A 15,329-nucleotide genomic window follows, 5' to 3' on the forward strand; every position below is an offset into this window, starting at 1 on the left:
TCCTTATTTGTAAATGGAATATTTCCGTAGTTAGAGCATTATCATCTAACATCATTAGAGCCCTCTAGACATGAAATAACACCCCTATAGTCAGCTTTACATTCGTATTACCCAATATCGTAGACATAATAAGAGAAAAAAGACATTTAAAGTGCTCATGACACCAAAAGACGTTAATGTTTTAATTTTCACAGTGAAAAATAACAAATTGAAAGGCAAACATTAGACGTGTGCTCGAACGTTGCAATATTTACAGTTTCTCTTCACTCATCACTTCTTCCGGGACTGGGGGAGGAGCAACATCACTACAAATTGCGAGCTAAACGTTGGTCGCAGTCACTGTCTTTGTCGCTGTCAGTTTCAGTAAGTAAATTCATATTTTTTTTACTAGATCTGTTCTACGAATCTTAAAATGATAATATGGAGTTTCACACCAGGGCTAGATAACCAGCGATCACTGCTCACTGGCATTGTACCGTAAAGCACCGTGTATAAACCTCACCCGTCTATTAACCGCACCCCCATTTTCAGGCTCACGGCGGGGGAAAAAAAAATGTTAGTTCATAAATGCTTGCCAACTCTTTCATCTCAAATCAACATGCGTAAAGGTACTAAGCAATTTCAAAAAGGAGAAGAAAGGAGAAATCTGCCGTCCATCAATTCATCTGCAATGGAATTCATGAAGCGCATTTGGGAGTAGCCGTCTGTGGGTGTGACCGGGCTTGTTGTACGAGTGATCTTCCGCTGAAGCGTTGTAGAAGCGTTGTCTGATATTATTTTTCAGTCCGAGTCTGGTCACTGACCTGTCATCGTGTATAAACCACACCCCAATTTTTTGCTTCTTGCCGGTGGAAAAAAGGTGCAGTTTATACACCGTGATTTACGGTATCTTGCGTGTGCATGCAGCTGTCAGTGTCACGTACTGAAACATACTAGTGGCCAATTTTGTGTGTGTGTGTGTGTGTGTAATATGCTAGTCATCACAACACAATATCCGTGAATGTTATTATTGTGTTGTTGTTGTGAATATGTCACGTTGTGAATATGGGTCAAAATCACCACTTAATTTCACTCCTATTTCATAGTTGTTTATTTATTTATCTATGACAGCAGTATGACAAACTTTTTTTTGTATCATGAGCACTTTAAGACATATATAGACTCACATGTTAGCACTGGGAGAGTTCCTTTCTGTTGTTCTTTTCTTTTACATCCGCTTTCATACAGTACTTCCTGTATCAATGTAACATTACTGACACCTAGTGACCACTGTAGAATACTACATATCATCACAACGTCTTTGAATGAGTCTTCTGAAGTTTGAAAATGATTAATTTAGGCTAAAAATATGTAAAATTAACTTAAATATGCATATTTTTGGACAAATAATAAAAGGCCGTTTTTGAGCATGAAAGAGAAGTGATTTATTAATTAATTTATTTTTGAACAACCATGATAGAGTGAAGCTGCGAAATTCGAAAGGCAAAGTGATGAGGGACGACTGTAGCGCTTTGGCTTTTATAATTCAGAACTGTCTCATTTAATTCTTGTATTTAGCGTTTTATTACCATATGCTATGTCCTTCACGTGTTCTGTGCACAGTGTGAGGGACTCAGGAGTTAATTTGGGTATAAAATCCCACTAACACCAAAATTCTACTTGTACGTAACACGAGGACCACCCGAAATACTTTCCAAGCTATACACTGACTACTCTAAATGTCATTTCTATATTATGACGGTATGCTAGTGGCTTGTTGCATTGTGAGCATGTATCCTTCCCTCCAAGTCATCATCTGCAGGTCTTACAGCAAAGCAAACATGTTGCCCCAGTCTTTATCGGCTTGCATGTGTTTGGTTTCCAGTAGCACTCCTTCACCTTCTCCCTTCCCCCGATGTCTGTTCCCCCTGTGTCCCCCTCCTCTCTGAGTACACTATATTGTCGTGGCATTTGTTCACTACCCAGGCTGCTGGCTGCCTGTGGATCTGCGCTGTGATCTGACTGCTGCCTTGCTCGGGATGGGGCCATTCATTAGAGAAAAGGGCACTGGCAGCAAGGCATGCGTGCACACAACACACGGTGAAAGACTCGACAGCTGATCTTGACCTCGTGTATCCGTAACATCCTGCACATTATGAGTGCGTATTTGATTTATTTTCATCGTCCGAAGTATGACTTGCCACTTACCCTGTGAGCACCACCACAAAGTCCATGACGTTCCATCCATTCCTCAGGTACGAATTCTTGTGGAAGGCAAACCCCAGAGCCAGGATTTTTATACCAGACTCAAAACAGAAGATCCCAATGAAATACGGCTCTGTGTCATCCTGAGGAGAGAAAGAACACGCCAGCCAGGTCAAAGGTAGGAAGGAAACTACTTCATTGAACACGGTACTGTATCATGTCTGTCTGTCTTACCAGGCGTTCAGACAGTGGCGTCTTATCACCATCGGGCAAATGTTGTTCCAGGGCCAGGACGATGCAGTTGGCAATGATGGTGGCAAGAATCATCCACTCAAACGGAGTGAGAGAAGGAAGTCAAGGAAAAAACAACAAAGCCCAGCCCAAGAAACTCGTTTTTTTCATGCAGTATTTTCACTAGAATGACTCCTTCAGTAGAGGATAGCAGTTTCATTTCTTTAGTCATTTCAGTGCTTCTCAAATACGGGGCCATGAGAGGCGGGGGCACTTTCGATATTAGTGCATTGGATATTGGATATTTCATACATGCATTTTGAAGTGGGAAAGTCATTCAAACACTAACAGCAGAGTCTACCAGGAAGCACGCACACACACACACACACACACACACACACACAGACCTTGGCACGCTGTGGTACAACAGCATGCCCACACACTGAGCAAGATTTATTGTGACATCACCATTTGGCTCCGTGTACATAACGTCTTAAGGCTAGTCAGGGAGGGAGACAGATAGAGAGAGATGGCCAAATAAGAAGAAAGACATCTAATTGAGTTTGGCACAATGACTTTTCAGCGTGCACACACTCTCACACTGTTGGTGTTTGAGGCTGCCAGGCGAGAAGAATGCTTTGCTCAACTTTATACTATCATGACAAACGCTCGCCGGCGACAAGATTAGGTACCTTCTTTGTGGTAAACCCGTCTTCTGGTATGCACTACAGTACACTGAGAGATGTTTCTAATATTTTGTCCCTTTCAATTATAAAAAAACACCTATTTCAGTGTGCGATTTCACTGTAAATACACATAATAATCCCTCCTTTATCCGACCATGATATGTGAATTTCCACAAAGTAGTATTCCTTATTAATAAGGGGAATATTTTCATAGTTACAGCATAGATTTTTTTTAGAAGTTTACCGTCTTCTAAATAGAGTTTTAAACATTATTAGAGCCCTCTAGACATGAAATAACACCCCTATAGTCACCTTTACACTCCTATTATCCAATATAGTAGATGTAATAAATGAAAATAAGACATAAGTAAGACTTGTGCTTGTGTGTGTTGCTTTAAATGTGTTCTGGTGGGAGGGGAACTGACTGGGGGCAGACAGGAAGCGACGTCGGGTGTTCAGGGGTTACGGCCACTACAGTAGCCCGTGTTGGGCATTATTGCGCCTGTTGTGAGAGCATTCAAACCTGCAATAAAAGCCTGTTGTTCCGGCAATCAAGCCTGTGTGTCTCATCATTGCTGAGACCTAGTGGCCAGTGTAGAATACTACATATCTTCATAACGTCTTTGAATGCGTCTTCTGAATGCCTTATGTCTGTGTTATACTGTAGTTGGTTTTGCCATTGTTATGCTTGAAAATACTTACTTTAGGCTAAAAATATGTACAATTTGCATCCTAAAAGAGCATGATTTATTCAATCATATATTTTTGAGAAACACTGCAGTTGGAGCTTTTGTGTTTTAGATCGCGCTGGTGGACCTAATGTTGTGTCCAATGAGTGTAAATGACACAAAGCAAAAATCTAAACCACATTGACTTTATTTCTATTCTGTTCCTCTCTCCTTTTCTTCACGTTTTTCCTATTTTCCCACCTCCGTTGGGAGTAGCCATTCCCATGGTGGTGGTGGTAGTGGGGAGGGGGCTATTTATGGAAGGCTAGATCATATGTGTGCGCATGTATGTGTGTATAGACACATCATGCATTACGATTGTGTTTTTTCCTCCAGTTACGATTTGAAAGGAAACGTGAGAAGTGGCTCCAGGTGTTAATAGTCTGGTCCGAGCCTATAATGTGTTTGACGGTCCTCAACAGGCACACTTCACTGGGACGCTCAGGGCACCACCCAATTAGCCTGCCTGGCCCACAGCAAATGTGCGCATGTGTGCGTTTGAAAGCCTTTAAGTATGATGTTCTCTGTCTTTATGCTGCCACTTCTCGGTGCTCTCTCTCTCACACACACACACACACACGCGCCCCCCCCCCACACACACACACACACATAAAAATCCAGCACATGAATAAATGACTCTCACTTTGCCATAAACCTTCAATAATGAATTGCTTCCTGCGCCTTCCTCCCTGGCTATATATAGCAGCAACTCAAAAGCAAGGAAAGAATCCGGAGTGAGGGAGATGAGAATATGCCGCTGTCGCTTTATGTTTCTTTGTCTTGCTATTCAACTTGGCCACTGTGTTTCACTAGTGTGTGTGGGCAAGCGTTTACACGGTTATGGGGACGTTGGTAGGTCATGACGGAGATGTGTCGCCAAGAAGGGACGAGCCGGGCCCGAAATGTTCTCAGGATGACGCATGCAGTCGCACGCTTCTGCTAATTTTCTTAACATCTCGGCTCGCTCTAATATTGTTTCCTCTCCCCACCTGCCGTTTTAATACCTAAACTGCCTCGTCTTCCACCTGCTCATCTTCTTCCTCTCCGTCTCATCTTCCTGTCTTTCCCTCGCTGAGCTAGGCCCCATCTATCATCTCTATCTCTATCACGCCATCTCCATCCAATATCTAAAAAGAAGGAAGGAGATGCAACGTCAGCAAATGCAGAGGCAGCCAGCAACAGAATAGGAGTGGATATTAAGAGGAAGGGGGACGTACATAGAGAGCTAAAAGAAAGAAAGAAAGTGACCTGTGGGCACAGACATGATTGAATAGAGCAAGGGTGGTTGGGGGGGGAGCATAAGAGCGCTCAGATGCGGGATAACGCATCAGAGGGGTGTGAGAGTATTGCGGTATTTTCTTCTCCTGAGCCGTGTGGAAAGTAGGTTAGTGGCGGAACACACACACGGACTGCAAAAAAAAGGAGGGTGGGGGGGATTATATGTAGAAGAGTGGGAGGGAGATGATACATTATGCTGCATGTGCTGTGTGTAATCACCGCGCCACTCCATCTTTAGAAACACTTCACACATTTACGCCGACGCCACAAGAGCATATGTGCAAACGGTGCACTTGTCACACAAAATAGGAATTCTTCATCCCGATACAAGTTGCAAACGAGCACCAAAAAACGCACATCCCAATCATTCTTGCAAAAAAAAAAGGTAGATCACTTGCAAGAGGAGTCACAAGTTATGTTGCAGTTTTTTCATCATCAATTTGCTCATTGACTTCAGAATTATGGGGATACACGTACAGGAAGTAAAAATGAAAGGAAAAATGGAGTTGGCCTCCCCTTTGTAGCTATTAGAGCTTCCACTCATCTGAGGAGATTTAATACATGATATTTTAATTTTTGACCATTCATCCAGAAGAATGACAGAACATTTTTTTAAACTTCTAGGTGTGCGGGGCATAAAAATGGGATTAAACAACAAAAACTATAATTGTATGCTTGTAGAATGATGCATGAACATCTCTCATTGTGTATGGGGTACGCGTACCCCCAAGGGTACGCCAATTGTCACAGGGGGTACATGAATAAAAAAGACAAGGAGAACGGCGCAGAAAGGAGACACAGCATGAAGTTGTTAATTGCTCTGTGTGGTATTAAATGGATATGCAGACTGAAACCATAGCCTTCGTGAGTGGACAAAAAAAGTGAAGCTCAAATTCAAGCCATTCAAACAGAAGGATGCCAACGTCAGACCGGAATAAAAGATATGGAGGATCATTACTTATCTATTTATTACTGCTCATGTGAAACTTTATCCTAATTTGACAATGAAAAATACCAGTACACATTTTGACCAACCAAGTAATCATGTTCAAGATTTCAAACTAATTAAGATAAAAGTTTCTGCTTTTTAAGTGTCCAGGAGTAGGGGGTACTTGGCTTCAGGTCAAATGTCTGAAGGGGTACACGACTAAAAAGTTTGGGAACCGCTGAAGTACGGTATACAGTCATCCCTCGCCACATCGCTCTTTGAATTTCATGGCTTTCAAAAATCAACCAGTCATCCACCCATCCATAAAGATTGACTGCTTATCCGGGTTAGGTGCGGGGGCAGCAGCCTAAGCAGGGAAGCCCAGACTTCCCTCTCCCTCGACTTTGTCCAGCTCCTCCCAGCGGATCCCGGGGTGTTCCCAGGCCAGTTGAGAGACATAGTCTCTCCAACGTGTCCTGGGTCTTCCCAGAGGCCTCCTACCAGTCGGACGTGCCCTCGACACCTCCCCAGGGAGCCACCTCCTCTGGCTCCTCTCATTACAGAGGAGCAGCAGTTCTTCTCTGAGTTTCTCCCAGATGACAGTGCTTCTCACCTTCTCACCTCATCCCTAAGGGAAAGCCCAAACACCCTGGGAAGAAAACCCATTTCGGTCGCTTGTATACCCGTGATCTTGTCCTTTCAGTCACTACCAAAAACTCATGACCACAGGTGAGGTAGACCGACTGGTAAATTGAGAGCTTTACCTTTCGGCTCAGCTCCCTCTTTACCACAACGAACCGATGCAGAGTCTGCATCACTGCAGGCGCCGCACCAATCCCCCTGGCAATCTTGCGTTGCATCCTTCCCTCACACGTGAACAAGACGCCAAGATACTTGAACACCTCCACTAGGGGCAGGATCTCATGCCCATCCCAGAGATGGCACACCACCCTTTTCCCAGGTGCAAACAATGGTCTCAGACTCGGAGGTACTGATTCTCATTCCAGCCGCTTCACACTTGGCTGCGAACCCATCCGATTTTTCCAAAATATATGAATGACGAAATCACCGCTGTTTCATGGTGGACTACGACCTATTAGTAGTCAAAAATATGCATGTTTAAGCCAATTTTACATTAAACATTTTCAAAAATAAGTATTTTCAAGCATAATAAAAAATACAAATGTAAGACATTCAGGAGACACATTCAGAAGACGTTGTGATTAGTCACTGCAAAAAGTTAATTAATTAATTTTTTTTAAACAAAGGAACAACAAGGAACTCTCCCAATGTTAACATGTGTGAGTCTCCATTATATCTTATTTTCTCGTGTTATGTCTACAATATTGGGTAATAGGAGTATAAACGGGATAAAAGGGTGTTATTTCATGTCTAGAGGGCTCTAATAGTGTTAAAAACAGAAGGTATTTAGAAGGTTTTAAATAGGTTTGCTGTGCTTTAACTACAAAAATATTCCATTTATAAATAAGGAATCCTTCTTCCAAATTCACTTATCACGGTCGGATCTGGAACCAATTAACCGCAATAAACGAGGGATGACTGTATAGTTAATAATAGTTCATAGACAAACGGACGACGTAAATTGCATTTGTAAATATCGCACTTTATTAATCCTTATTTCTTTGATGGGTAAACCCTGGAGAAGATCCCTGGTGCACAACCCTCTTCAGGTTTTCTAAGGGGGTGGGGGGGAACAGTCATCTTGAAAACCTGACATTCGTTTTCAAAAGCCTTTCTTTGGTTGACTTGGCCGTAGTTTTGAAGCTGTATTATTTAGCCTCCTCTTCTTCGCAGCTTTCTGAAAGTGGGCTGCAGCTACTTCACTCCGGACCTGAGGTCCCTTTCTTGATGAGCAGCAGCCTTGGCGCCTCATGACTCCCTCTTGTAAAACCAACAATATTTGTAGAAAAAAAAAAAAAAAAAAGGATGAATGGGCTAGAATGGTGGAGAGGGTCTTTCCTAAATGACAGAGATGTAACGCTAGAGTGTTTTCTACCACTTATCCGATTTACGGCCACTGCTAAGTTGGAGCTTAGTTTGGGCACACATAGACAAACAACCATTTGCATTAACCCCTACGACTATTTACAGATGACAAGCTCTGTCTGTTTGGGCCACACATTTCTAAATTCCAGTGAACTGCCATACACAGACACACTATAAAGATACCGATTTCCCAAAAGGTATATACCCTTCAGTAACCTTGACACTCCTGCCACCATTCATGCGCCATTTGGCCATCCAAGCACACATACTCATACATGCACTCACACACACACACACCAACAATACTTCCACTTTACTACACAACCCAGCTAGTCTGCCAATGGAGGTCGGACCAGCTGCTACCCATTGGGAAGCCGCCAGCATTCATATTAAGCGCGGCCTTTTTCCGCTCTTACACAACCCGGCTCTTCAAAATGTGTGTCAAGGGAAAATTTACAGTTTGCGCCAAAATAGATGAGAGAAACGGAAAGTTCTTTGACACTAGTGAGAGATACAACTTAAGAAAACATGCATGCAAAGAGCCAAATCAATGCAACCTGAACAGACAGATTCGAGAGAAAATATCTGACTATTCATGCTAAAATGTTAGTTAATGTAAGAAACCACATATACAAGGGTGGGGTTGGGCTCTATGAAGACAATGGAGGGCAGACTCACATGCCCAGACGCTCAAGGCTATTTGAATAAGGTGATAAGCATGTGGAGGACTTGTTTTGGAGACAAAAGCTCTCTAGCGTCGAGCGGACAATCATAGCAAGTTAGTGTGATATTAATGTGTATTTTAGCAGAAATGCATATGTATGTTAGTGCATTATTATAAGTAATATTAGCAAATCTAACGGCATAATGGACACTAAACATTTTACAAGCACAACCATGCTTATGGCCCATTTACATCAACAGTAATTTTCTTGAATTTTCACAACTTTCACTCCCTCTTGCAGCTTCTATCTATTGTAGTGTCATGAATAAAGCAGAGATATTCCTTTTCCTGCTATTCCTGCGCAAAAATATTTTGTATAATAGTCAAACACAAATGAAAAGCCTATTAGCTTTTCAAAACTTCTACAAAGATATAATGAATATGCCAGCACCGTGTTTGGACTGCACTACCCAACAAATTGGAGCGCCCGAAGGCCAGTTTAGCCCTGCTTGGCCTCTCTCAGAAGGATTTAGCATCAATCAGTATGTTAGTCCTTGCAGGCGCCCTCCTCTATTTTGCCTGTATATTCTATACCGCATATGTTGTAGCCCGCCTCAGCCCTGCATGCCACTGCCGCTCCCTCATCACCCCAAATACAGCTGAATTGCCACTTTTACAAGATGCTGACGCTGGGGTGTGTGTATGTGTGTGTGAGCTGTGTGCAGTCTCAGCCAAGCATGTTTCTTTACATAATCTTCATGTTCGGAAAGCCAACGTTCATGAGTCAGTGTGCTGATCTAACTTAAGTGTATTTATCTGCTTTTCTGTGTGTGTATTTGTGTGTCTGTGTGTGTGTGTGTGTGCCAGCACAGCATGCAGGCAGGCGGAGTGCACATTTTGTCTAGTAGCAGCCACAGCACGTGACCGAACAACACAGGCATGAGAAAATCAATCCATCACAACCTCTCTGCCTCTATTTCTTCTCTCATCACGTATCCGAATACCTCAAAAATAACTCTGTACCACGTCACTGGCCACCCGCCACCCACACAAACACACACCCTGACATTATTTTTCCAAATCACACACACATAAACTATCTTTAAAAGTTAAAGAGAATTATTACAAGAATGAAAAATGACACTGGAGAGAAATGGCTGTATTGCAAATCATTATACACGCATGGTAGGTGTGGGACAATACTGCATACGGACACCGCAATATTTTTTTTTAATGCAAAAAAATTGCAGGCACTTGTAGATAATGAATGTAATGTTTAAAGATTAGCAATAATAAGAGTAATTCTGCTAAATTGAGTCTAATTAATGCATGTTCAGGTACCATTAAACCATGAATTACATTGATTCCAATGTACTGTAAAATGGGTACTTAAATGGGTATTTCATATGTGCACTGTCTGGCCGCTAAATATATTTATTAGTGTTGTTTGTGGTGTTTTTGTGTGTATTTGTGTGTGAAAAATGTACATTTCAGTCTTTCGTCAGACTGTTATTCTGTAAAAATGATGTGAGAAAAGTGGATCGTTGCATTAAATTACTGCATTTCTGTATTTTTAGTTTCATAGGTATATCGATTTGTAGATGAATTAATTTAAGAATGACAGGGGCGGTGCATATTAATACACCATTTTCTTGTACTTGTACTTGAGTGCTGAAGTGCCTAAATTCTAAAGTGTGATGGGCATCTCTGCAGTCACATAACAGACGGCTGCCGCTAGCAAGCTACTTAGTTAACTGGTTAGCCTCTCCAATTTACTTATTCTAAACTTAAGAAAGTGTTTCAAACGGAGTGGAGAAGAAGGACAAAGAAGCCCAAAACTTACCACTTCCACACGGAATGAGAGAACCTTTCTTTCCCACTCGATCTCAGCCATGGCATGTCAGCTCGGCTCTGCTGGGTCAGTAGCTCCATGCAGTGTGAAAGGTAATGTAATCTAACGTCATGTCTCATAACATTACTGATGCCTGGTGACCACAATACTACATAGAACTTGTACAATATAATATAATATAATATAAAATGCAATATAGTGAGGGAGCAATATTCAAACCATGCTATAGTGAGGGACGACTGTACAAAGCCAATACATTATGACACTAATTCTTCAGCATACCAGTATGAACAAATATGTAAAGGTCATTTTGTATAATCCATCATTAGCCAATTGAGATAAAACTGCATCATCCTTTTGCTCACAATGCAAAATGATAAATGATGTATTTTCATAAAATGTCACTTAAATATGTACAAAATCTACTCTGACAGAGTAGAAGAGAGAGAGGAAAATTTATATTGCTGTCAACCTTGAATGCCCTCAATGTTTTCCACCTCACATAGGATGGTTACACACACAGTGTAACATGTCGGACTGTAATATTTTCAGAATCTGTTAAATTAAAATGTATTTCTAGGTGACATTTCTGTACATTTACTTCGTGATATTTGAGATTATTAGAAGACATGGTGTGTGTGTGTGTGTGTGTGTGTGTGTGTGTGTGTTCGTGTAAGACCCGGTGCCCGTAGGGACTATGGCTATGGATCAATTCACACATTTATTACCAGACAGTCAAAAGCTATGAAGTAGGCATATTGAACCTTGAGGGCACACACACACACACACACACACGCACGCACGCACGCACACACACACACACACACACACACACACACACACAAAACCCAACAAGACTTGCAGCTGTCAAGATCAAAACACCTCCACAATGCTTAAATTAGCATCACAAAAACCGAATGTAGCCCTTTAGAGGAAGGACAAGATGTAGTGGCGAGAAGAGCGAGCGGGACGGCGGTGGCGGGGAGGAGGGGGAAGGGTAGAATGACGGATCAGGTTGGGCACGAGAGAAGAAAAAAAGTGCAGGTAGAGAGCGGGAAGGGATGGTGACAAACCTCAGCTCCTATCAGAGACAGATACTGTAGGTTGTCCAACATCATAGTGATCTAATGTGTCTTATTTATTATGTATCAAATCAAACAACATCAAATTAAAAGCACAAAAGGGCGACAGACCCACCATCCACCAGTACGATATCTGATGCAGGTGGTAAAAGGCAGTGTGCTAGCATGAATTAATTGAGGTTTTTTTTTTTTTTTTATCATTGCACGTTAAAGTTTCCCACGGCCCGGTGGTTGGGACCGCTGCTCTAAACGACAAAGAAATTTGTAAATGTGTTCTGGGTGCAGTGCCTCAACACAACTTTCTGTTTAATGATTTAATTCATTTTGATGAAAGAATTCCCTGTCCGGAATCTGTCTATGGTGTCCCAACTTTGAAAGAATTACTATCCATTATTATCCATTCTTCACAGAGACTGAATCACCCAAGCGTGACTTTTTTTTGGGCTCTACGATAACCAAAACATATTTTTGGAAATTTTCAGCGAAAACAGAGATTCCACTGTACTGTTTTTGTTTGAACTCCTCCTTTAAAGGTAAAACAAACAAACAATGCATATAACAGGGCATGGATCATACTGTAAATCCATCTATCATACATCATTCATCCATCTATTCTTTTAATGTATCCATCCTGACATGCATTAATCATGCATCTATCCCTCACTCCCTCCGTCCATTTGCACTACACAAGCTGCAAACGTGACAAACAACCTGATCAATTTCAAAAGGAAATGAGGTTGGGCAAAGTCCTGTTTTGGTTAATATGCTACATTATTATGGATTATGACTCCAAAAGGAGGAGCGTGAGCCCAGCCGCGGCAATCTATAAACAACGTTGAAATAGAAAGACACATACGCTGAGCTCACTCGCACAACTAAAACAGATGTCAAGTCTGAGTAGTTACAAACGGACACTTGCAAGCTGCAGAAAAAAAAACAATAAATAATTTAGATTCTGCAGTAAACATAGATCCTGGACTCGCTACGTCCAAAAACAAGCAGATCTTTCTCTCGGTCTTCCTTTCTGAGTGTTACTGTCTTTCACCTTCTGACCTCTTTTAATCCATTTTCTAGTTATCTTCTCATCTTTCTTTGGGCACTGTGACCAAAAAAAAACTGTTCAAATCATCCAACAAAACACATCCTTTTCCACAGGTTTGTACTGGGTTGCTTATGCATATTGACTCTGCATTTACAACAGCAGGAGGCAAGAAAAACACTTAAGATGTACACCGATGACGCACACAGCACCATATTGTGTGCACACACATGCACACGCTCAGACTATGCACACATAATACAAATAAATGTGTCAATAACGACACACATGCGACGGACACACAAGGCTTCCGGGAAGTCCAGTGTATGACACCACGTATGGATTCTGCAAGGTCAAAGGGGAATCTAGGGTCACATGTCAGCAGGAGAGACGATGGGGAAGGCTTTTGTTTCCAAGGTCCTATAGGATGACCTATTTAGTTTCACCAACTCCCTGCATGTGACATAATATTGTACTTTTAAATCAATTACAAAAGCTGTGCTATCCCAATTATTATTATAATTCAGGTGCTTCTACAAAACTTCCCCTTAAAAGACTTAATAATACACAAATATTATGCAACTAAGTTCAGTGAACTTCAGTAAACCCCCCCAAAAAACCCCACTTGACTCTAAAAGGGGACATGACTACATTGTTATTTATCTGGTGGTTCCGGGTGTGCAGAGTCGGTTCACAAATTTAAAAAGGCTCTCAATGAGTCCACTGCGACCCGTGCATCTGGTGTATTAAGACATATTTCTAAATTTCCATTCAAATTGCTGACTCTTAAATTATCTAAACAACATGGGTCTGGTCAGTGGCTATAAATGTCACTGCTTGAAATACACCAGACATTATTTCCTGGTATTACAATGAGCCATCAGAATACTATTATAAAGCACTTTTGTTATAAATGGAGGCAATCAAATGCACATTATACATCAAGTATTTCCAATAAAGTACAATTTTTAGTAACGTGTTAAAGGGTGTTACACATGTCGGATGAAAAGGTGTTAAATACACACTGCAGCACACACTTAACACCGACATGACCTTAGGATTGATAAGGTATCATCATCACTCACTTTTTCTTCCTTCAAACCCCGTCAAGGTTAGTTCTCAAACCAAATAACACACAGAACGCCTGCAACCACTGCTCCAGAAGCTCCCGGTCTCAACACAACGCAATACGCATCACAAATATGTTATTCTCACAAAACTGTTGTGTTGACTTGCATAAAACTGCAGCAATGTTGATGTTATTGTAGCAAGCGATGTATGGTGTACCTCAAAGACAATGCAAACATAACCTATATACACTGCCAGGTCAAAAATAGTTAACCACCTGGATTTAACAAAGCAAACAGGTAAGAGCCTCCAATTGGATAATTGCTGCTTGGGTGATTATGAACCCTAATTGATGCAGTGAGTAGCTTCTCATTTGGTAAACAACCAAGTTGAAAAGATGGAAAAGATGTTAATCAGTTTCAGAAGGGTCAAATGATTGGTATGCATCACGGGTGAAAAAACAAATAAGGAGAACATCGGGTTAAGAACCATCCAACGCATTAATCAAAGTGGAAGAATAATGGGGGACTCTGCACAGTGGTCCAAATCTCCCATCATTATACAAGATCTTGGAGAAAAATGAATGCAACTCCGGACAGAAACAGATGGGTGGCAATGCAGACGCTTGTGGGAACAATGCCACAGTGAATGTGTGCCAAAACCTCGGTTTTTGTACGCCATAATTACATCTCGGTTTTCGTACACTGTGTTGGTTAACGTACGGCCAAACAGTGCCCAAACAATGCATCCATGCATTGGTGACTCGGTCTCTGTAAAGAATGGATAATGGTTCTTTTAGAGTTAATACACTATAGACAGAGAGGTGCCAGATGAAGTGGCAAGGGCCTCTGGTCAGGATGCCTCCCGAACACCTCCCTGGGGAGACCCAGGACACGTTGGAGAGACTACGTCTCTCAACTGGCCTGGGAAGGCCTCAGAATCTGCCAGAAGGAGCTGGACAAAGCAGTCGGGGAGAGGGAAATCTGGGCTTCCCTGCTAAGGCTGCTGCCGCCCCAACCTCGGATAAGCGGAAGAAGTTGGAAGGATGGCCACTATAAACAGATTCCAACCAGGAAATCCTTCAGTCATCTTTATTATGTGTTTGTATGTGTGTGATATTTACAGTTTTAAATCAAAACATGTTTTATCGAATACCAAAACAGGTGTGGATTAATTGGATAATCGATTAATCATCAAATCGTTGATGAATTGTTGAAGTTCTAGCACACTGTTCCTCAGTATCTTTGCACCATCGACCTATGTTTCACTATTTTTCTGATTGGGAATTGGGAATCAGTGCACAGAAAATGTTGAATGACGGCAGCATTAAGGATCAATTGTCACGTCTGTGGCACCGATCCAGCTTGGGACCTTTGCTGCATTTTATGAATGACCTATAATAAAGAGAGAGACAGCGAACACATGCTTTAACTGAACAAAACTCCAGGTGAATCCCCTTTAACATTGTTTTGGAAAGGTCAAAGTATGTGTTTTTATAAGCTAACTCTTCTACTCTTGCACCGCTGCACACAAAAGGGTGAAAATTTGGCACAACGTGCCGCCCTAGCGAGTTACCTGTGCT

General features: G+C 41.8%; 1 protein-coding gene across 17 annotated transcripts in view; it reads right to left on the reverse strand.

Moving 5' to 3' along the window:
• Positions 1 to 15,329, reverse strand: part of cacna1aa (calcium channel, voltage-dependent, P/Q type, alpha 1A subunit, a) — an 89,502-nt gene that overhangs the window by 71,134 nt on the left and 3,039 nt on the right. For all 17 annotated transcript variants that reach the window (XM_054760330.1, XM_054760328.1, XM_054760321.1 and 14 more), the window contains exons 2-3: positions 2,419 to 2,524; positions 2,188 to 2,327 (exon numbers count right to left, since the gene is read on the reverse strand). In XM_054760330.1, the coding sequence (XP_054616305.1) occupies positions 2,188 to 2,327; positions 2,419 to 2,524 (246 nt within the window). The remainder of the gene's footprint in view (positions 1 to 2,187; positions 2,328 to 2,418; positions 2,525 to 15,329) is intronic.

Source organism: Dunckerocampus dactyliophorus, chromosome 18, assembly GCF_027744805.1.
Source record: "Dunckerocampus dactyliophorus isolate RoL2022-P2 chromosome 18, RoL_Ddac_1.1, whole genome shotgun sequence".
NCBI lineage: Eukaryota > Metazoa > Chordata > Actinopteri > Syngnathiformes > Syngnathidae > Dunckerocampus > Dunckerocampus dactyliophorus.